The sequence below is a fragment of the Enoplosus armatus genome, chromosome 3, assembly GCF_043641665.1.
Source record: "Enoplosus armatus isolate fEnoArm2 chromosome 3, fEnoArm2.hap1, whole genome shotgun sequence".
Taxonomy (NCBI): domain Eukaryota; kingdom Metazoa; phylum Chordata; class Actinopteri; order Centrarchiformes; family Enoplosidae; genus Enoplosus; species Enoplosus armatus.
The window spans coordinates 14898450-14922294 of record NC_092182.1 but is presented as its reverse complement, the minus strand read 5'-3'; the positions used below and the strand labels follow the sequence as shown (position 1 = coordinate 14922294).

Below are 23845 nucleotides of genomic sequence, written 5' to 3'. Positions count from 1 at the left end.
TTTAAATAGTTCACTTCATATAAGCATCATGTATTCTCAATGAAATTATGATATTGTCATACAGGGGTGAAAATAGTTAAATGCTATTTTGATTTGAGGATAAACTGAAGATCTCATGTCAGACAAAAGTAGTGCGGAGGAGTAACAGGAGGAGGAAAACTGGCAGAAAATGACACACACATCGACAATATTTCTGTTTGATGTTATGGTGCAGCCATAAAATGTGTGAATATTTCGCTTCGTTTAAGCATCATATATCATCAGCATAATGATGGAACAAACGGATGAAAAAAGCAACATTATCATACATTTCAGCTGGGATTTTGGATCATGTTGGTCGACCTTGTGATCAGCATGACCTTGGTCTGACGTCTAGATCAACCTCAATTACTTCCCTGATACTCACATATTAAGAAGAATACAAACTCGCCACATTAAGCTGTTTTTCCTCTCATAAAGTATGTATATGTAGCATATGCACAATAAGGCTATGTATTCTTCATTTGTCAGTGTAAATGTTCATTTACTGCACAGGTTTTGTGAACATGATGCAGCCACAACCATTAAAACGAAACAAATCCTCAACAGATTCACTGCTGATCACTGATCAAACCATGTTTTATAACTGTGAGCTCACTCAAACTGGACCAGCCTGTGTTCGCTCAAGTGAAAGAATTATTTTCTTGTTATCATCATAACAAGCTACTGCTCCTACAGAAGAAGTAAGTGAAAAGGAGGAATAAGGAAGAACAATGAATACAGTATCATTTAAGGGAGTAACAAAGAAATATTTGCACATGATGGTGTTTAGCATTGCACGACTTTAACATTCAAGGACTTGCAAGAGACAGATAAAACTAAATGGTTAAAACCTGAGCAGTGGTGGCCGAGACATCCTGATGTTCAGTCTCTGAATGATATCACTATGACATCATCAGGGTTGTTTTCTCATGCTTTTCACTGGAGGAGGAGTTGTACTTGCCTTAATGAGTAACCTGATCTTCATGTGTAAAATCAGTGGAGTTTATGTGCTATGTGCTTTTTTTTAACACACCTCCCTCCTGGTAATCTCTAACCAGTAGACAGAATATACTGGCAGGACTTGCATGTAACAATTACAGGAATCAACCAGACAGACAAGGCTGAGTCTAGTGCAGCGTTTGGACATCCTTACTACAGACGTCAAAACATGACGATCTTGCTCTAACAGCATGAATGGACAACTAAAGTCTGTTGATGTGTAACTTCAAGCATCCTTCATATATGCTGGTGCTCTGCTGCTCCTGCAGCCAGCATCCAGGGAGCCAAATGGAGGGTCCACCAAGAAAGGTAGGTGGACATTGTTACATTACAGAGCTGTTTGTGGAGAGAGATTTTCTTTAGCTGTGAGCCAAAGTATTTCTGAATACTTTTTATGGTAACTATCGATTTAAAAACCTCCACATGTCCAATAAACAGTTTGGGACACACTTTATTATGGTGTTCAGTTACAAAAGAGGAAAACAAACAAAGAAAACTCAAGCAAATACAGAAAAAAGTGTATGAAATTATGTGTTATGTTTTCTCAGTTTTCTTATGAGTTGCAACACTTAATACTTTATGATACAACTTTATGATCCAAAAAATATTGTAAATATTAAAATGTATATATTAGCTAAATTAGCCGAAACATTTAAATTCATGTTAGTTATGTAGAAATTGTTTATATTAAATTAGGTTAGTGCCTTCAAAGACCTTTACAGATGACAGGCTGATAATAAGACAGTGAAAAATAAATAATTCAACAATTTGAGACTAATGCACAAAATTGAATGATAAAACCAATAAAACCATTCAAAAAAAGATAAATTATGGATTTATAGAATGCATTTTCACGATCATTAAAGGGTCAGTTCACCCAAATCCCCAAAAGATATGAGACATCTCATATGTAAAATTGTAAAATTGGGGCAAAAGGAATTAGTTTGGACGGTTTTCACTGAAACTATTTTCAATCAAAGAAAAGGCAACTTTCTATTGTGTTTTTCAAATGTATGTTTTAACTTCAACACATAAAACTAAAACTATCTGCATGGCTAAATAAATCAGTACAGGTAAGGCAAGTCAAGGCAAGTTGCATTTATAAAACACATTTCAGTACAACTATACTTAATGAATATAGCAACAAATAACGTGTACATTCTTTACGAAAGTAAAAGTATCAATTACGCAAAATAAAAATAACTTCATTACAAGTAAAAGTCCTGCTGACCTAAAAGTACCTAGTATTAGTATTATTAGTGTTGTTAATTTCTTCTTCATTCCCCAAATGTAGGCGATGATTCGATGATGGAAGGAAACTCTGCTGATACTGACTTTTTACATAATATTCTTTATTTGCATCAAAGATCAGGATCAACAGGCATGCGCATCTTGGCCTGGACAGCACCCGTAGCCGAATCAGTACTGCTGCCTCGAACACTGTTCAAGCTCATCTTTTATACATTTAGACATGCATGGGGTCCTACTATAACACACAAGTCTGTAAACTTCCGTTCCATATCTAGCGGTCAGAAAAGAGACCTCTCAGAATGATGATTCACGTACCTTAACCTCTCAGAGATAACCTTTCACATACCAAAGAAGACCTCGTCTAAACAACAATGCATCTTATCTTTAAGGGGCCCCAACGTCTGTTAGTTGTTTACCTGGTACACTGCATACGTGGCAACTTTGTACTACATATCATTTTCAGATAAAGATTTATGATTAGTATCAAATAATACACATCATTAGCAAAATGTATGAAGTATCAAAAGTAAAAGTACCCATAAAGCTGAAAAATAGGCCCTGTGAGTGTTTATTATATATTGTATTAATCTATTATATTATTTTTACTAATAACATTTTACTGCTGTAGTTGGTCGAGGTGGAGCTAATTTAATGATTTTATATAGTGCTGGGTAGTTTGATCTAATAGGGCATCATGTTTTATAATCTCATCATATTACTTATATGTAAAATATTAATAAGTAATAATTCTATTTGTCAAATACAAATCCCTCTGAATTATACATTAACTATCATGAAGAATCATTAACAGAGCAGGAGGAGTGTGACGCCATACCGAGCATTATCAAGGTTAATACATGTGGAGGACATTTCTAATCATTAAACACATGTCTGGTGTCCACATGAGTGAAGAATTACATTAATCCACACACGCTGTCCTCTCCTACAATGTCTGCTTAAATAAATACTGTGTAGTTTAACGTTTTTAAGAAAGTTTACTTTATAAATGATTTCCACTTTACATGTCAGCTGCAGTACTGGAGGCTTTATCTGCTGACGCTGGTGTTGGGAATCGGCGGATCGTTTCAGTACGGGATTCAAGTTTCTGTCATCGCTGCTCCGGCGGTGGTGAGATGTCTATTAGTTAACTGTATGAAGAAGAACCCTCTCACTTTATACAGTTTGCTTCTTCATTATTCCCTGTGGTGTCTGCACACAGTCACAATCACAGTGTGGTGATATTCGGTCTTATTTTCCTCCAGTCAGTATTATGTCTTTATGTAGTTTTGGCAAATTCTTGTTTTGTTTTGGCTACATGGTGCCCGAATTATGGTTCTTGTTGCTATAAAGAACCCTTAAATTAAATTGTATTTCAGTAAATAATCCCTTGAAAAAATGCCACATTTTACAACTGAGGCTGGTGTTCTCAAAAATGATATATTAAATATATCATTTTTCAAATTCTATTTATTATAAGATGCATTACATTAAAGGTCCCATATTGTAGAAATTGTAGACCGCTCTGCTCAGGACTACTCTTCAAGTTTTTGGAGGTTGTTCAGTTTGTTTCAGACAGAGGGTGGGGTTGAATGAAGTATAAGATAAATAAGGACTTTTGTGAATCATGCAAAGCTCCTCTAGTGGAGTCTCAGAACAAAAATATAGAGCGAAAATGAGCATAATATGGGACCTTTAAGTTTGGCCACTCTCTGACTTCTCTGCAGCACATTCAGAGTTTTGTGAACCACACGTGGTTGTTGAGGTATGAAGCTGCAGTGGATGATTCTACCAACCAGCTCATCTGGTCCTTCATCGTGGCTGTGCTAAGTCTTGGTTCCTGGGCCGGGGCTGTGCACAGCGGCAGCCTTCCTGTCACTTATGGCCGGTGAGAGACACACACACACTCACATCATGGTTATAGGGTTATCTAAAATATATATCTTAGACAGGGTTGTTAATTAAAAGGAAACACTCAACAATTACTTGCTGACATCTCTGGTTTTCAAAACTCTCTGACCTTCCGATCATCTGTTTCTGGAGCTGAAAGAACTATTACGGTGAGCAGCAAAAAAACAAACTTTGATGTTCACCTTTAGTGCGACAATAATCTGATCCATTCTCGTATGCAAGTATTTTCACATCTCCAGTTTGCATGAAATTTTTTTTTTACAAACATACAAACATTACCTGTTTCAGAGTAAATAGTTAATAGATTAATAAATATTAATCAGTGTGATTTGTTATTTGTGTGCTCTACAAGTATTTGAGAAAAAAAAAGTAAATAGGTAAAAGTAACTATCTTCTGAATATATCCATAAACAACATCTGGAACAAGTTCAGACATGCTCTCTAAGGTTTGTCTAAAAGCATACTGGCAAATAGGAAATTTAAAGTTTAAATAGTTTGACATTTTGGTAAGTACACATATTCACTGTCTTGCTGAGAGTCAGATAAGAGGATCGAATCCACTCTCACGTCTTTACGTTAAATATGAAGCTACAGGCTGGAGATTAGCTTAGTATAAAGACTGGAAACACAACCCAATCCTTTTTTACATTTCGTTTTTTGTACAAATCAAAGATATAACATGTAGATAATTAGTGAGCTTTAGAGATGCTAGCAGGTAGATTTAGTTACCTTCGGACAGAGCCAGGCTAGCTGTTTCCCCCTGTTTCCAGTATTTTTGCTAAGCTAAGCTAACCGGCTGATGGTTATAGCTTCATATTTAATATACAGACATTAGTTTGGTATCTTCTCACCTGACTCTCCGCGAATATTTGTATTTTCTGAAATGTCAAACGATTCTTATAATTGAAGTAGATGTTGTGGGTGCAACACAAAAGGTAAATTACAAAACCTTGCAGTGCAAAAACATGTTGAATCCCATTTAATGAAATCTTTGGTGTCTCTTTTGATCTTTCAGGAAAAAAGCTCTCTTGTTCAACAACGTTGTGGCGGTTGTCGCTGCTCTTATCATGCTCTTCAGTCGCACAGCCAAGTCCTTTGAGATGATCTTGCTGGGAAGATTCCTCTACGGATATAATGTCGGTATGTTCTGATGATGGATGTGTAGCGTGTTACTTTGTTTTTGTCTGGTTCTTGGTGTTTTTTTTCCTTCATCTTGTCTTCCTCCACAGGTCTTGGCCTGAGTGTGCACCTCATGTACCTCGGAGAGAGTTCTCCAAAGAAACTCAGAGGCTTCCTGACTCTCACGAGCTCAATCTTCATCGGATTTGGAAAAGTCATGGGTCAAATAATTGGCATCAAGTGAGGACTGACTGCTGACACTTTTAAGCATACATTCAGTAATATTTACAGTATATTTAAAAAAGAATAGTCAAGACAAACTGACCATGAAAACAACATCTTACTCACTTATTAAGGAGGCCCAGTTACTCTTCTTTGGGTACAAACATTTCTTTGGCAGTTTAGTTTTTTCCTGTCGTAATCAAAGACTAAAGTACATGACCTCGTACACCTCGTCTCGCTAATTAGTCAGCATGAGCAGCACAAAGTGATGTCCCTGGATAATATATTAAACTATCTGAATTACTTACTTATTCATAGATCTACAGTATCTCTCGTTTCCCTGCGACTTTACTGATTGTCTCTGTTTGACCCTCTGTTCAGAGAGATGATGGGCACAGAAGACATGTGGCCGTATCTCTTAGCCGTTAGTGGTATTCCTGCCATCCTGCAGTTTGTGACGCTGCTTTTCTTCCCTGAGGCACCTCGATACCTTTACATCGACAAAGGAGACACTGAAGGCAGCAGAAAAGGTGAGAGGACACCTGTATGTATCTGCATGTCACTCTGGATTATGGCGTTTACAAAGACATTTTTTCAAGTTTAGAAGTCTAATGTCCGTCAGAGAGGAGACCTTGAAAGCTCTGAGGAAACTAACTACAACAGTAGAATCCAGCTTTCATATTAATGCATGAGTAATAATAATCTAATGATATAATACATAATAGTATAACAGTCACAGTTGACATTTGCATTAAATACTCTTTACTTTTAATATATTTTCCTGATCACATACTTTTGCTTAAGTAATATTTCTAATGCAGGACTTTTGCTTGTAGCAGAGTATTTTTACAGTGTGGTATTAGTACTTTTACTTCTGGCTTCTGTCTGGCCAACACACAGACAATGTACACAGGACACATTCATATTAAAACACAGACGGTTACATACAGTGTAAGTATAGTACACATATGAAAACAATGAATAATAAACTAATCTTACAGCATGTGTAAAAATAAATAGTCATGAATGAACAGAACAAAAAGGACAGTAGGTTAGTTGCTACCTGCAGCCTGCAGACTGTCGACACGTCTTATCGCCTGGAGACAGAAGTGATTGCAAAAACAAATGGTGGCCTGGATGAGTGTCGTCTCTAATAATGGTATATAATATTTATAAAAATATGTCTTATGGCTGATTTGACCAAACCACACTGTTATACCTCCAGTATGATCACTTTCAACGGTGCACCGAGAGAGCAGACAACAAACTTTTAATATGTTGTAACTTGTGTGTGTGTGTGTGTGTGTGTGTGTGTGTATGTGTGTGTATGTGTGTGTGTGACAGCCTTGCAGTGGCTGTGGCAGGAGGACGACTTAAAGCTGGAGCTGGACGACATGCAGAAAGAGAGAGAGAGCACACAGGGAGAGAAGGCGAAGACTGTGAGGGACGTACTCAGCTCTCGCTGCGTGAGATGGCAGCTGCTGACTCTGGTCATCCCCTGCGCTGGTGTTCAGTTATGCGGCATCAATGCTGTACGTTTATGTGAACTTTCCCCTAAATATATATATCATTAGCAACAGAGTTCTATTTCCTTCGTCCAGTTTAACTGCCTCTTGTATTTCATTCTCTCGTCCAGCTGTATTTCTACGCCTTTGACATCTTCCGTGAGTCAGGAGTGCCGGAGGACCAGATGCCTTACTTGGCCATTGGTATCGGAGCAACAGAGCTCATCACCGTGACACTGTGTGTAAGTGTCTCTTCAAAGAAGCGTGAATCACGAAATTACAGTGACACCTGAAGGAAGATTACAATGCAGTACAAAAGGAGTCTGAAATCTTTCCTGTAAGTGATCTGACTATGTGATTATGGAAGAATAATATTCAGCACTACGGTTTTGATGAGGAAACTGAGTGCCACATGGTCTTTAAAAAAACAAAAACAAAGTAGGGAGGCACTGAAAAGACTGGGAGAGAGGAAAACAACATGAGAAAAAGGGTTAAATAAGCCCCACATTGAGTTGTCTTTTATTAGATAAAAAGTTGAATATTTCCATAAAATAAAAAAACAGCTTTAATAAATGCATCCTTGTGTTCATCAATCACTTAATTTGTCCCCAAAGGGAACATGGTTATGCAGCAGTGAAACAGAAACACAAAGCACATAAACATGTGATATAAGTGCATAATACAAATGGGTAAAAACTGGAAATCTGCTCATTTCAGGAAAGTATGGACACCTTTTATATCCTATATTTTTATGGTCACAGGGATAAAAAAAAGTTCCCCTTATGGTCTTATTTTGCAAATCTTGTGAATGAGCTGTGTGTGATTTCTTTTTATGATTCCAATCCAATGGTTTAATATTTTACATTTTAAATGTGTTGCTGTAGTCTGCTGGAGGGAGGGTATTATTTTGAGGGTTTTCTCTGCATGTTGGGAAACTACTTTTATACATGACTTGGAAAATTCAATAAATAAATGTACTAAATGTGTGAACTTTATGTGACATGTCTGTTGTGTCTCAGTCTTTCTTGATTGATCGCGCCGGCAGAAAGAAGCTGATGGGTTACGGCTATCTGTTGATGGGCATCACCATGTCTGTACTCACTGTCATGCTGTCCATCAAGGTGAATACACTCACACTGCAACAGCAGAGCACCTTCCTCTGTCCGGTGTTGCAGAAGATGAATTTGAAACGTTTCTCTTTTCAAACAGCATCTGAATTCATGGATCCCGTATGTGAACATCGCCCTGATCTTTTGTGTCATCTGCATTTACGGACTTGGACCATGTGAGTTTTCAGTTTTTTTTGTTCACCTCACAAGTGAAACATTTCACTGACTGTTTTTATTACATGACCTTTTTTTTTTTTTTTTTTTTTTAAACTGTCTTTCAGCTGGAGTGTCGATGGCTCTTCCTGCTGACCTCTTCCTACAAGCCTGGCGTCCTTCTGCTTATGTGATCAGTGGGACCATCAACTGGCTGGGCATGTTCCTTGTGGGGATGTTGTTCGGCTACGTTGTGGTGAGACACCTGCTGTGTATCACGTGTTACCTCAAATACGTTCTATCTCTACCTTTACATCAGCTACTAGATTTAACACAATCTGCTTTAATGTGTATCCCTACAGGATGGACTCGGGCAGTTCTGCTTCCTGATTTTCGTGGCTTACTGCATTTTCAGCGCAGCATTCATGATATATTTTGTCCCAGAGACCAAAGGAAAGACAATGACAGAGATTATGGAGGACTTCAACAAACTGAATTACAAGAACAGGGCGGCTGACGTTGAAAAGACTGACATTGATCTTGCAACTAAATTCTAGCATTATTTCTTATTGTTTATTTATCACTTGTGACATTTTTTTGCGTTTGAATTCCTCAGTTAAACACTATAAACAATCTGAAACTGAATTTCAGGAAACAACCATGTTTTTAATTGTGTCATTTAACACAATAAACATTTATTTATTCCTATTTAGTATAACCGTCTTAACAGATTAGAAATGTTGAAACAAGACTAAATACAGTGGAGAACGTGGAGTCTACAAATATATTAACATTGAAAATAAAACATTTGTAATTGCATCTGAACACTGTCTCTCGTTTTATAGTTATTTACCTAAAATGTGGAAAAAATAACTGACTAATTACCTTTTTGTTCTAGTTGTTTGCTTTAATCTGTGTTCTCCTGCCTTCAACTGGTACTTACTACTGTAGATAATACAATTTGAGGACTTTATTATTTTAATATGAAACAAAGCCTAAACCAAAACTGCAAAGATATAATATTCTGATTGACTGACATGTTTGTAAAAATATTTTGCATTTGGTCAAGTGTCTCCACTTTCAAGAGTTAGTCAATTGCACTTCCATAATTAAGCCTACAGGACTGAATATTAACATATATAATTGTAGTGCACTTTTGGAGTGTTTGTTTAGCACCTGGTGTTTCCTCAGAGCTCTGACTGGACTTGTGATGATCATTATGAAGCTCTGGTAGCTCAGAGTAACTGGAGGTACTTCCACCTGACAGAAAAAAGTATACAGGTCTTTATTTTCAATGTAATTTCCATGCATATTCACCTACTGCTTGATGCCATGATGGTCTACAGGTTTGAGTGACTGTAGCTGTGTTGTTTTCACTTTGATTTATCTGTCTCTTTTATTTATACCTGTACAATTTATACATGAATTTAAGTTTTACACAATTAATGATTTATACAACCTGTATTTACTGGAATAGTGGCTGACAGAATTTCCGTTAAGCTTTCCCAACAACACAGAAGCACAGCGCCCCCTACTGTACCGGAGTATCTGTAAATTGGCCATATATGGTTATGGTCTGACATCTGGCCCCACCCACTCCACTGTCCCTGGCCTGGATTAATTGATTGTTTCATTATCTACCAGTAATAATTACAAGAGAAAAAGTCAGGAGCTTTTTCAATGGCAATTTATTTGCTGCTCATCTCTGTACCAACAAGAGAGATGAGACTCAATAACAGAGTACAAAAACAAATATCTATAGAAAAGTATGCTTATATTGAAATATGTCCAAAGACGTTATAACAAAACATGTAGCTCACATGTTTTAAGAGCAATCTTGTTTGAGTACGATGATAAAATACCAAGTTAACATATTGTACATTGTCTGTGTTTGTTTTTATACAAAAGTGTCAATGCAAGTCACTCTGTACAATTCTTAACCTTTAGAAAAGAGGACCTTTTTTTAATCCACTGCTGTGCACAATCAGTATTTGGAAGGCACTTTGCAACAGACCAAAAGCAGAAAGCAACAAACATATAGGCCCAAATAATCCTCGAAAACATCTTTTACATTTAAGTACCAACGAGAGTGAAAACAAAAATCATACATCCCAGTGAAGAAAAACACTCAAACAAAAGGAACAAATCGTGTTCCTTACAGCATCTTCCACTTGTTTTCAAAAAATTGATACCAAAACAACCCTTATTACCTTTTCAGGAGTAAATACTAGTGCAGAGTGGATCAAAAGAGGAAAACAAAACAAAACTTGGTCAAAGACATGAGTCGAGCAGCTGGCAGTGTGAGCGCTACCAGAGCAGAGTGACAGTACGGTGAACAGTGAAACTAATACTGCCACCAACCAGTGATCGACATTCAGTCCCCAGTTCAGCTCGCATGCCAGAACGTGAAGTTTACACTTTCAATCAAATGGCCATAACTTAACATCCCTCCACATGACGATAAACAAGGAAAAAAATCTATATATGTACAGGACCACCATTGACAAACACTGATCATATTGGTTGGTTCATATATATTTTTATATATATATTTATATTTATAGAATGTGTATATGAATGGTATATACACTTGTGACAATCACAACATAACCATAAATAATATAGGAATGTACTGAATTTAACAGACTAAATTACTCACAAATAATAATTAAACAGAAAACAGGAAACACAGATCAAACACAGATATACATATACAGAGCCATCATCACCACACACACGCACGCACGCACGCACACACACACACACACACACACACACAGCTAAGCCCCTTCACTGTTGAATGGGTTTGCATCATTTGCATCATGACGCCGGTTTTACAACACAAGAAAAAAGGCAGACCTATGACAAACATGTCACTCAACCGGTGTGCGAGTTGTATGAGAGGTCAATAAGATACACAAATGCCGGCAGTGTTTTGACGCCAATGTTCCGTAACTCCTGACTAGCAATGATTATTATGTGTTTCATTATAAACATGACCAAGAGGCCATGGTTGTAAAACAGGGTCCGTGCTTACATTTTATGATGGTTTTAACCAAAAACCAAATTAAACTTTACTTTACGGGGAATTGATTTTCACACATCAATAACATCCTGTTGTTTTTTTTGTTTTTTTTAAAGATTTAAAGCTAATTCAGTATCATGGCAATGTTTTCATTACAGTGAACGTGGAGGAAGAAACAAAGTGAAGCAGAAAAGTGTTTTTGAGACTCACATTGTGTACTGATTTGAGGAGCCATTTGTTCTTATCACAAAATGAGGATTCAACATTTTGAACACATTTTCACTGTAAGACACCCAGATGGACAGCTTGTGCATTAACCTAGTGATCATTAGTGCTAACACAAGACACCTCATCTACTAAAAGCACAAGCAAAGCTGACAGGAGGTGAGCGAGCAATACAAGAAGTGCAGGTGACGAAGAGGAAGAAAAAACTGGAGAATTAAAGTGAGCTTAATTACTCTGACTCTGTGAAAGTTGCATTACGTTTGGTCGGTCCAGAGGCTGGTGGATCAGGGTGTGATTCCTTCTTCAAACCCCTTAGCTGTTGCACAAACACACACACACACACACACACACACACACACACACACACACACACACACACACACACACACACACACACACACACACACACACACACACACACACACACACACACACCTTTAACATAATTTAGAGTGAAACAGTCTCAAAATGAGCAAATCACAAGATTTTCGTATTTCAATAATAAAAAAAAAAAACACAAAACCGAGGGCATGAATAAGTTAATAAAATATAATCTACATTTCTCAAAATATATACTGAAAATATACCTGACCTTGTTCCCTGTTTAATGTACACAACTGATTTAATACCAAATAAACAAAACTTGGAAACCTGGTCTTTGTAAGCAGAGGGGGGTACAAAAATCATTCCTACCAAGCTCAAGGCATGTTTCTTTTACAGGTTAAAATTTAATTTAATTTCCAGAAAAATGATAATGGCTTTCCTCTCCTTAAATCTGCAATGTTTTGTATAAATTATTCATTGTAAAAATCATCAAATCAAATAATGACAAAATGAGTGGACTCCAACTCTGCTCTCTGGTTATGATTCACAACCGCTCAGGTTAATGGTGAATGACAAAACTCCTCAAAGGCTTTTTCCAAACACTGAAAGAAAAACAGGTAGTTCTACCCACAGGACTTTTTAAAGACCTGCATCTGAAAAAAATAACTCAACTAAAACTGGTGCTATTGGAGCTTTAAATACTTTTTTCAACATTTCTAATCTCTAACAGAAAGAGACTTTTTATTCTTTAAATCGAATGAAGTTGGTGCAAGAATGACCTCTGCTATGATACACAAAGCACTATGGTGTTATTTTCTTCTGTGAGGTAGCTTTATTCTTTTTTTTTTTGTTTGTTTTGGCTGAATTTATTTTTTGTATGTCCCTTTCTGGGTACCAGATGAGCTTAGTGTGGATGCCGTAACAATTCAAATGTAAAGTTTTATCGATAGAGGCACAAAGTGCTTCTTTACTGTAATCCTGTCAATAGTAATTCATTAAGGTCCTTGACAGTTATCAGTGCTACTCGGTGGCCAGCACACTTTCAGTATGAAAAAAATTGCTTATAATAAATGTGTCATGAAACATGCCGTGGGCCTGTTAGGAATGTTTCTTGGAATAATCAACAGATTCAAAGAAAACCTGCTATCAAAACTGAGGCCAATTTAAAGCCCGGTTCTTAAGAGAAACAAAATCCTTCTTAAAAGACGCAGAGAACAACAAAATACAGAACTCACGAACAGACAATAAGCAATTACTTGTTTTAAGGTTGCAGTAAATAATTCATCTCATGTCAAGAAACATTTGAGCAGCTAAGAAAGCTCAACAACACACAAGCCAAAAACAAATGAAAGCATACCAAACATAACTTCAACTGATCCACGCCAGATAAAGGAAAACCTTCATGTCATTTCTTTAGAAAGAAAATCTAAACACCGTACACGCACTTTTCATACTCTGAAAAAGTAGAAAAAGTAGGAATCGTATGGCAGTCTGTGACAAAAATATCAGATACACGTTAAGCAATGTAAAAACCAGAAAAAGTAGTCTTGAGGCAAAGTTATTCCCAAATACAGAGCATCTTCTGTGGGCAACCCGGCTTTGTCCTAAAGGCCTTTACACACCGACAGCGACGCAAATAAACGGCACGACCTTGCAAATAATTCTGAGGCCAATTTTGACGCTACATTAAGAGCAACGTGAAAAAGTGACAGTAGTTATCGTTGTAACTTTATATGGGCTAACGTTACATTAGCATGATTGAAATGATGATAGTTTAAATCAAGATGTTTTATGACTGTTGAAACTTGATATACACACCATCGTCGTACTGACGCTCTTCTGCTACTCCTCTCCACACGTTGTCTTTGTAGTTCTTTTCCCTTTTATAATACAAAACAGAGTTCTGTGAAAAAAAGAAACGGTCTGCCATGTTGAATTCAACAACATGCAGTTTGATGGGTCAGATGTGTACATTGGAAGCGAAACCTTGGGGGGGGGGACGACCTTGGTCCGAAAAAATAAGTTGCAATATCGCTCAGCGAAGTCTGTCACTGATTTGAAAGCTTGCATTGACTGGATACAGGTTCGAAAAATATTAATAACGGAAAAAGCGTCTGGTGTGCAAAGGCCTTAAGAATGAGAGGCTTTGCAAGAACTTAAGCAAATATGTCACTTCCCTCCAAAGTCGATGCCACTTTGACCTGCCTCAGCATCCACCAGAGAAGAGGCAAACGCAGACTGGACTATCTGAAAGCCAAAGGACTCGAGCAGAGACATGTTTTGTTGAGGGGAGAAGGGAGAGGTGAGGGAGGGGGCCAGCTCATTTAAACCCGGCCCTGAAACCCCCTGGGCCTTCTGGGCTTTGTGAACTCTGTGCTGGTGCTTGTTGAGGTAGGACTTGGTGCGGAAGGCCCAACCGCAGATGCCGCAGGTAAACTTCTTCTCAGGGTCCGTCTTGGCTTTAGATCCCTCTGGAGACGCCAAGGCCCCCGCCGAGGCTCCGTTACAGGCTAAAGAGGGCATCTCGAGCTCCGGTCCGTCAGGTTTGTGTGGAGATTTAAGCTCGTTACCGTTAGACAATTCCCCAAATGAAGGATCAGATTCTTCTGATTCCAGATGAGGACATTTCTCAGCGTTTTCCTGCCCGTCTGTGGTAAACACAGCATGGATAGGAAGGTGGAGAGTGAGACAGAGAGAGAAAAAACAGGGGAAATGGGAGGAAAGGGGGGAATGAATTAGGACAAATGGATAATAAAACAAGATTTGTCAAATACAACATTAATCCAGTAGCTGGTTGGAACCTGCAAAAACTTAAAAATTTAACTTGAGAACTTTAGTGAGAAGGCACCAAGTAGACAAATTATGACAATTCATTTTAAAGATCAATCACTAAATAGATTTAAAAAAACAAAAAACATTTCAAAATGGGGCAACAGCATTAAATTATACAATCATCTATCTCAGTCCATTTGCCCAGTGTCCACTGACAGTTCTGCTGTGCTCATCCAATCAGTGGGCAGTGCTAGCACCATGCCCCCACCCACCCTCCTGCTGGGCTGTACTGACCTGCGACAGGCCCATGGACGGGAAAGCCAGGCAACCCGCCAGAGCGACACTCCCAGAAATATGGAGCCCCACCTGCCTTCCCCATGAGCAGCTCAGGCTGCAGGCCCAAGGCTGGAGGGCCAGGCTGGGGAAGAACTGGGTGTCCAGAGAGACCATGAAAGCGACCCTCTGCCTCAGACGAGGTGAGAAGCAGCTGGCGACTGGCGCACAGGTCTACATAACACCCAGCCAGGGAGAAAGGAAGGGGGGAGGGGGACATAACAGGCCGGCGGAAACCATACGGACAGAATAATTACCTTCATTTCATCACTATTTGAAATGCTGTCATGCTGCTAGACAGGTTCACTAGTTTGAATGAGTCTGTTGAGTGAGTCCCATCAATAAAGCTGTCTGTGATAAAATAATTAACCTTTTCCCTTTTTCCCCCTCTTCCAACCAATACCAAATAAGAACCAAGTGACTTGTGATGTAAATAATTATCAAAAGAATCAACAGTTTGTATTGGTGAAAAATATGCTGGATGTGAATCATCCATATGACTAACAAGCTACTTTTATCCGATACAATTACATGAATTGTGTGTCATCTGAGTACAGACCTTCCTCACAGTGAACATGTTGACTGGTGTAATTAAAAACATTAAAACATGACCACATTTAATAAAAGGTTAAACAATGGTGGGACCCTGCTGTTGCACATGCAGGCTCACTGACACACCTAAATGAACAGAGAGCCATTGTTAATGTTGTTAGTTACACCTGTGCGTCCTGTGGTGAGAAAAGCCCACACTGTGAACGACAAACTAAAGTTCACTCACACACACACACACACACACACACACACACACACACACACACACACACACACACACACACACACACACACACACACACACACACACACACACACACACACAAACTTGTTGTCTCACACATGGCATGACACTGACAGAAGACTACAGCGAAAACTGCAGTAAATATAGTGACAGTACACACTTCTGGACACAGCCATTTCTGAGGGTAAATAATTTTTTTTCTGCTTTTATCTGCCTGTGTATCTGATGAGCTTTGACACTCAGAATTAAATCATTAAAACCAAATGATCGCCAAAATCCCATGAGCTCTCGGCTTACTGAATGTTTGTAGTGTTTACTCAAATTGTATTACAGTCCCTTTCTGTTTCAGTGATTAGCTTTACTGGGACTTGTGGTTCAGAGCCGTGCATGGCAGCCCTTTGATAACAAGATGCTATCTATCTGCCACATGACAGTCAGTCCTGCACAAATCTAACAGTTATCCACAGTGCTGAAGGAAAACACATTTATACTACTGTAGCAAAAGGTCATTTAGTGACACTCACACTAGAAGAGACTTGGGGGAATCACCAGAGTGACTCCACAACAAATTGTATAAGTCCACTAATACTCTCACAAGGTTTTTCTTAAACTGATACATCTTGAAAATAAGCAGAAAACAGTCAAACTTGCATAACCTGAGCGAGCAAATAAAAACAATAATGCTGCTCAAATGAGACACATGAAAAACACGACTAATCATTTGGCAGTTTGACCAGGTATATCTGTGTCTTTGCGTAGTGCGACATGCTGTAACCCAAACCAAATCACTATGGCAACCAAACTGATTTAAAATTTTAACATCCTGGATTCACCTGAAAGTAAAGTCCTAACCCACTAACTCCTAATCAGCTTGTCAAGTCTCCACTTTCCCCCCAGCTGGTTGATAAATTATAAGTTTGTTATCATGCTAATTAATTCCTATTTGTGCTTTTGAGAATGATAATACCACTAGTTTAAAAGTACAATCTCTCAAAATAATTCTAGCTCAAAAAGGATAATGGCAACTATCTATCAAGGATTATATGTGTTAATAGCACCAGTAGCTAAATGTCTACCATGATGCAATTTAGAGGATGATAAACAACGTGACAGCGTTTGATCAGTTTTACGGATTTACTACATGGCAAATGGTTTCACAGTTTATCAGTTCTGGAAGCAAAAGCAGCTCTCATCATCATCATCATCAATCATTTTGATAACCTTAGTTTGATAGTTAGCCAAATAGCATATTTTTCAGATGCTCTGCGCTTGCATGTTGGCTCTTATTATTCATATAATTGCAGAAAGTCAAGTACAATCAACAGACGTAAACCTCGTCTTCCATATTATTTTTTTGCCAATTGTGGACGTGGCTCACAGTTCACTGTGCACTGTCTCTATGATACTGGTTCTCCCACAAAAATGGCATAACTACAAAAAGGTTTCAATGAATCCAGGACAAATGGAGTATACATCAGGACAATCATGCAACACTGTGCATCGTTGAACAACTGCTGATGGAGCAGCCAAGCAGAAACAGACACTGTTAACCATACGACGCCGTGGCCATGCTGGACAGACACACATACATACAATTAAAAAAGCAAAAGCAACTCAGCACTCCAAATTCTTACGTGGTCATGAGTAAGAACCGTCAACGATGAAGTCTAGACAACTTCTACTAGGTTCAATTACTTTCATTACAATAGGAACTTAGAATTTGTCTGCATTATTTTCCCAATTTCCAGCCCAATAAAGAGCTACATCTTCACTCTAAGTAACAATGTAGTGTTTTAGTAGAACAGGTGCACAAATCAGATGTCCTTACTTGTCCAACTACAGAAAAGGCCATGATTTCCACTGTAGTTTTAGTTCTGTAGAATACTTGCGATTAAATGAGTTGTCTGACTACTGACTTGCATTTATTCTATAGTAACGGATGCACTGCTCATAGGTACAACACAAAAGGGCTTCCTCCAGCAGCTTCTGCAATACTGACCTTTGACACGAGTCAGTGAAACTTCTGAGAACAGACTGTTATTTCCAACACTTTCCAGCACATTATGTGACCCTACTGACTACCTGCCTAATCATGTAGTACTTAATCTGCAGTTCTGCAGGGAATAATTAGAGAAAATGTCCTCCTAGAGGTGTGCAATACCTCCAGATGTTTTCCCCCTATCTAGTTACCACAGTGAGGTTCTGTATATGCTGCCCCCTCTGAATAAAAGACACCAACAGTAAGCTAGCAGAAAGACAACCAGCACAATAGTAAATGTTTGAGCGAAAAGCTTGGCAGCAGTGTTTGATGTATGCTAGTGTTTAAAACACACACACACACACAAAGATGCAGCAGCATGTTTCTCTGAAAAGCAGCAGAGCAAATGAAAGCCAGAAACATGAAGGTTTGGGATGGGGCGGGCGGCTGCTTGCCTTCCACTGAGCACTTGCGTCCCATGTGGTAAGGGTTGCCGTTGTGCATCTGCAGTTCCCCCCTTGGCTCAGGGAAGGTGTGCATTGTGGCAGAGGGGGGCAGTAGAGAGCCATGGTGTGTCTTTATATGCACCTTAAGGTAGGACGCAGTGGAGAAACCTGGGACCAGAAGAACAAAGAACAGGGCAGTTGTTTGACATACTCGAGGCCTTGACTATGAGAAGGGGCATCCTGTTACACAGTAACAGGCTATTTGATGTTGCTGATCCGAAGAGACCATGATCGGTTTGACCAGAATAAAGTTACATTTATGCTAGCTTTTTTATCATTTACCCTCTAATCCAATATTTCAGTTCCAGCTTTGTACATTTCATATTTCTTATCTCGTTTGTACTTATGTATCTGCAAATGTGACATTGCTCTTATCATCTTTGTATTGTACAAAGCGCACTCACGAAAACAGGATACACAACTTTCATTGGACCTGTATAGATAAAGATTGAATTAATGAAAAAAACATATAGTGCAACAATGCCACCAGGCTTTGCACAACTCAATGCAACCTGTCCCTGAAAGACACGATGCATCGTCCAGATAGAATGATTTGAATCGGCATGTAGAAGAGGCCCTGGGTTTACAAAAATTGCATTTGAGTAGCACCATCAGATCATGAAGCACCAGACACGCAAAGGGACAACACACACCTTGAAAAAGGCTTTGGGAAAAGTCGGGGGGTTCCTCTTGTGTCTGAAACCAGATTCAGTGTTTGATGAAGAAATTGCATCACCCATTTTAGAAATGTAAGAACAAAAGCCATATTTGGACCAACATCAGCACCACATTAAAAAATATATATATAAAGACAGTCACCCCCTCAGTGATTTCAATGAGACCGTGCCAACACAGAACTTGCACTTGCACATATTTGATGGCTGACACATTGCATAGCCAGATCTTGGTTCAATATTTAGCGCAAAAGTCAACTCAGATGGTGGAGTTTTATACTTATGGTTTTGCAGTCATGGCACACACGTGACAGTATACCTTCATAAAAGAGAGTGGTACAGGAGAGTTTTGAATGGGGTTAGAATTTTACATTACAAATAAACATAGTGCCTATCATAGAAAAAGAAAAATGTATTAATTGCAGTAGCATCACGATAACTCCAGACCTTCGCTATTTTTCAAGAACACACAGCAGAGCCAGCAAAATACCACAACCAGATTACAGCACATTTTTATCCTCTGAATGTTCATGACTTCACTGCTGACTGAACAGCTGTCTGGACATGGGACAGAGTTGTTTCAGAGGAGCTTGTAGCAGTGCAGTGCATGCTTTTAAACAATTACCTTTGTTGCAAATGCCACAGTAGTTATGCGTTCCTTCACTGTGTTTCTTAAGGTGGTCCGTCATGTAGGCAGCTCGCAGAAACTTGCCACAAACTTTGCAGGGGATTTTGTCTTCATGGCATGCAAGGTGTGACCGGAGGCGATCTCTTGTTGCAAAAGAGGCATTACAAATCTGAAATACAGAAATCCACATGTCCATTGACACCTTTCTCACATATTATAGTTTAAAACCATCATTAGCTGTGTGTTTTCATAATATATTAACTCTGATCCACAGGTTGTAAATGTTACCTGGCACTTGTGGGGTCTCTCTGTTGTGTGAACCTGCTTGATATGTCCATTCAGGTGGTCGGGTCTGGAAAGAAAAAAGGAAAATAACATTTTTGTTTGTCAAGTCCATCTGTGACTAATATAATTCCACACAGCTAAAGAAGCTGATGATTTTTTAACAGTTAGCATGCAATTACTTGTGACTTCATTTATTATCTGCATGTATTTTAACCTCCACAGCAGTAGGTGGTGACAGTGAGTTTGCCACGAGGCCTGAGAACACTGAGCCTGGGAAACTGGTTTATGTGGTTGAAGCCAAATTACACAGATGACATGTCACTCTAATGGTTCTGCAGTTTTCCAACAGAAGCCAAAAGGTTTGTGTATGAAAACAATTGTCAATGTCAAGGTTTGCAGAAAGTGGCCCTCTTAAAATTACTGACAATACCCCACTTCAAGGTTTGAACTCTGTCCTGCCTTTTGTTAATTGGTACCAGAATGACTACATATCTTAATTAATTTAGTTGTTTTTGGACTAGATCCTGCAGGTGATAAAACAGCTGACACCATTATGTGTCTGTCTCTCTCAAAGCTGATTAACAGCTTTCTGAACAGGAACAGCAGTTTTTGCTTTGTTGCAAAACTGTGGTTTCGCAGCTTTGTAATTCTGAGGACTAATTTCATACCTGCAGTTACTGTCCTTCATGTATTATATATATCTTATGTAGACACACAGAGTTGCACCCATAATCATAGTATGAAACAACACTGCAAACTGTGCAGGGTGTCCCGGACAATTTGGGAATCCCAGTCACTGATGCACAGTCACAGCATTGTTTTTCCACAACTCCAAAAACACAGGACATGCGGTCAGTGAGAACAAAGGTCAACTCACCTTGAAAAACCTTTACCACAGCTTTGGCACACATACGGTTTGCCGACTGACCCGTCATGGGACCGCACATGGTATGACATCCTGTCTTTGCGTTTGAACCGGAGCCCGCACACATGGCATGCGTACGGCTTCTCCCCGGAATGGGAGAGCTTGTGTCGGTTCAGGTGGTAAACGTCGCGAAAAACTTTACCGCAAATGTCACAGCCGACATGCCGCCTGGTCCTCTCCCTTTTGCGGCCGTTGTCCAGCGTCAGCCCTCCGTGCAACTGCACACCGTTTTCCCCCAGACCAGGCTGAGACATTAAAGAAATGCCGCCCGCTGCTGACAGGCTGTCACCGACGTTGTTTACACCGCCGTGTGTGTGGGCTCCGTGTTGCGCTTCGTGGTTCTTCAAGCGAGAAGCCTCTGTAAAAGCTTTACCGCAAGTCCCGCAAGGAAACAGCACATTGTCTTTCTGGGTGCTGTGATTAAAGTGTACAGCCTCCACTACTCCGCCAGCTTTCTTTGGTCTCCCCCTGATCCTTTTCGACCCCGGGGAGCCAGCGTCGTGATGAAATGTGTGGTTCCCCGGTATTTCCGTGGATGGGGAAACGGACAGTCCTTCGACAGGCTCCAACATTGGCACCGACGACTCGCCGCCGTCCTCCAATAACACGGCGGCGGTTTCTTCACTCCCATCCACATGCATTTGTGCATTGTTAGCAAAGCTTTGGCCGTTCACCAGCATTCCCGTTCCGTTTACCAGATCCTGCTGTGCCACCGGGAAACCCAGCTCCGTGGCCCCCGTGGCCTGAAAAAGGCTGGCTTCTCCTCCCCGTGAGGTCGGGACCAGGATTTGAACGTTGGACTGTTTGATTACCTCCTGACATATCTCAATGACTGACCGCATCAGCAGAAACTTGGCCGCTGTCATCAACTCCGGGAAGCACTCCAGTCGCACCACAATCCTGGAGGTGTAGGCGAAGTCCAAAACGTCTTTAAAAACTTTCGGGCTGATGGTGTGCATCTCCAGCTCCTTGGTGTCGCCGTCGCCCTCCGTCTGACGGCTGAAGACCGACTCGAAATACTCGCTGCACGCGGCTAACACAGCTTTATGAGCGGGGAAGCTCTCCTCGCCGACGCGTAAGATCACATCGCAGAACCTGCCTCCATCTTTCCTCTGAATGTTGAGGTTGTGTAGCATCTCCGCACTGTGCTTGCTCACCTGGTAGGTGTACGAAGAAGTCCAAGACGGCTCCGCTACCTTCTCCATGCCGAATTCATCCAATGACAATGGTTGTTAGCGACGACGGTCGGAGAAAAGACGGATTTTGTGTAACGATGTCGATTTCAGTTGATACCAGCTAGCTAAAAAAACCAGAGCCGACCGCCCCTCCCCGTCGTTTTAGCATCTAACGTTAAACGTTAGCAGTAGCAGCAAGGAAAAATGGCAGCCCCCCAGCTTCCTGTGAACTTTGACCCTGGTTTCTTGAGGGGTGGGGGTCGCTCTTGTTTTGTGTAAAATGTTTCTCTAGGATTTGATACTGCATGTGTATTTATTTTAAAGAATCCCTCGTTGAAATGGCAGTCACTTATAGGAGTAACTAGAGCCCCAGCACCGCAGGGGTCTCTCGTGTCTTTATGCCAAAATGTTACCACGCAGGTCTCTTCCTGCCTGGTCTGTTTGTAAAACCCCTCCCCCACCCAACCACAAACACGAAAAAACCCTTTCCCTCTGCACGAGCACAGTCTGTAAAACCATACAAGACACATGTAAGGCATTATTCTGTACAAGTCACTTCAAGGTCCGTTCTGGCTTCACTACAAGACAATAAAAATCAAGAAGGTACCCGTGAAATTAAATTCAAACGAAATCAAACGCAAGTACAACCCAGTATTATTGAAAATATAATACACTTCTAATATCTACAAATAATGTAACTGTTGATTATCAGTTTGAAGAGCATGGATAACAGAATTTGGCATTTTGGAACAAACTGACAATCTCTTTCACCACCTCTGTGTCAACAAATACTTCCCTAAAATAGGATTTATTGCAGCCCATTGCCCTGGACTAGAGCCCTTTTTGATATTAGTTTGAGGCAAATACCTTTTAATTAAGTTTTATTTATTACATTTGTAAACGAATTGTGACAAAGGTGTGTATTTTGAAGCTGTAGTGGATAATATTTCTTAAAGACCTCAACCATATCTTTGACATGTCTTGGTCAATCATTAGCCTACATACTCGCCATTGCTGTAATATGTGCAATTAGCAAATATCTGCAGATTTAAAATCAGCACGGCGAATTAATCAGTCTAGCTCTACATTGGACTGTAGACTACCAAATACAAGTAATTTGGTTAATGTCTCAAGCAGCACAACCATAGGTATCCTCACATATGTTAGATTGTTGTATTTTGACAAATATTTTGGATGAGATTACAAATAACCTGCAAGACAACCTTCAGTATTTCTCCTCGCATGAACAGCCAACATCAAGTAGAAAATGGACTCACTTGTTCAGATTTACAAACAGGGGCCACTTTATTAGGTACACCTGTACTGTACAATCCAAGACCACAGCTCTGCCATGAAGGGTGTGATATTATACTTATATTCTGCCCCCCTCATGAATGTTAAAGGGGTGGACAAAACATTTGTCAATGTAATACAGTCCAGCCCTCAACAATGAAGACACAGTTGAATCAACACCTCTCTGGCCAATAACCAAACATAAGCTTTGCAAAGGTAGAATGTATGGCAGAGCTGTTGTATTGGGTTGCATCAGATTGTACAGGTGTATCTAATAAAGAGGCCACTGAGGATACATAGCAGTACATAAATCAGAAATACAAAATCATTTAAAACAATTAAGCAAATGGTGTTTTACTGAAGATTTTATTTATTAATTCTATTTGTGCTTTTTATAACTTAATAGCACATAAACAAACTGAATCCCAACCACCCTCAAAAAATTGACAATGTGAGCAGTGCTGCCCCCCCACCCCCAGTGACAGGTTGGATGGGAGAGGATACAGTTTAAAAGGAAGGGAAAAAAAGAAAAAGAAAAAAAAGGCACAACCAGCACTCGCTGCATCCCCTGGAGTAGTCTTGAAATGCTCCAGCCAGTCACATCTGCAGAAAAGGGCCA

The 23845-nt window shown here is 39.7% G+C and overlaps 2 protein-coding genes across 2 annotated transcripts; one reads left to right on the top strand and one right to left on the bottom strand.

The window, feature by feature from the left end:
* Positions 1-1236: 1236 nt before the first annotated feature.
* On the top strand, positions 1237-8844 carry LOC139283173 (solute carrier family 2, facilitated glucose transporter member 11-like). The gene is made up of 12 exons (XM_070903136.1): positions 1237-1329; positions 3301-3399; positions 3996-4156; positions 5195-5319; positions 5409-5538; positions 5902-6050; positions 6865-7052; positions 7157-7267; positions 8045-8146; positions 8235-8310; positions 8416-8543; positions 8650-8844. The coding sequence occupies exons 1-12, from the start codon at positions 1237-1239 to the stop codon at positions 8842-8844; spliced, it is 1557 nt and encodes a 518-aa protein (XP_070759237.1).
* Positions 8845-14030: 5186 nt separating this feature from the next.
* Positions 14031-21963, bottom strand: patz1 (POZ/BTB and AT hook containing zinc finger 1). The gene is made up of 6 exons (XM_070903349.1): positions 20711-21963; positions 19837-19900; positions 19546-19717; positions 18196-18354; positions 14928-15140; positions 14031-14509 (listed from the first exon to the last, which is right to left on the bottom strand). The coding sequence occupies exons 1-6, from the start codon at positions 21961-21963 to the stop codon at positions 14031-14033; spliced, it is 2340 nt and encodes a 779-aa protein (XP_070759450.1).
* Between the last annotated feature and the right edge of the window lie 1882 nt (positions 21964-23845).

Bases quoted from the DNA above. Each gene is read 5' to 3' on its own strand.
- LOC139283173 (XM_070903136.1), top strand. From the start codon at position 1,237: ATGTGTAACTTCAAGCATCCTTCATATATGCTGGTGCTCTGCTGCTCC. The intron at 6,051-6,864 runs GTGAGAGGACAC...TGTGTGTGACAG, and splicing joins CACTGAAGGCAGCAGAAAAG to CCTTGCAGTGGCTGTGGCAG. The intron at 8,311-8,415 runs GTGAGTTTTCAG...ACTGTCTTTCAG, and splicing joins CATTTACGGACTTGGACCAT to CTGGAGTGTCGATGGCTCTT.
- patz1 (XM_070903349.1), bottom strand. From the start codon at position 21,963: ATGGAGAAGGTAGCGGAGCCGTCTTGGACTTCTTCGTACACCTACCAG. The intron at 18,355-19,545 runs GTAATTGTTTAA...TTCTGGTCCCAG, and splicing joins CTGTGGCATTTGCAACAAAG to GTTTCTCCACTGCGTCCTAC. The intron at 14,510-14,927 runs GTCAGTACAGCC...TGTTTACCACAG, and splicing joins CGTCCATGGGCCTGTCGCAG to ACGGGCAGGAAAACGCTGAG.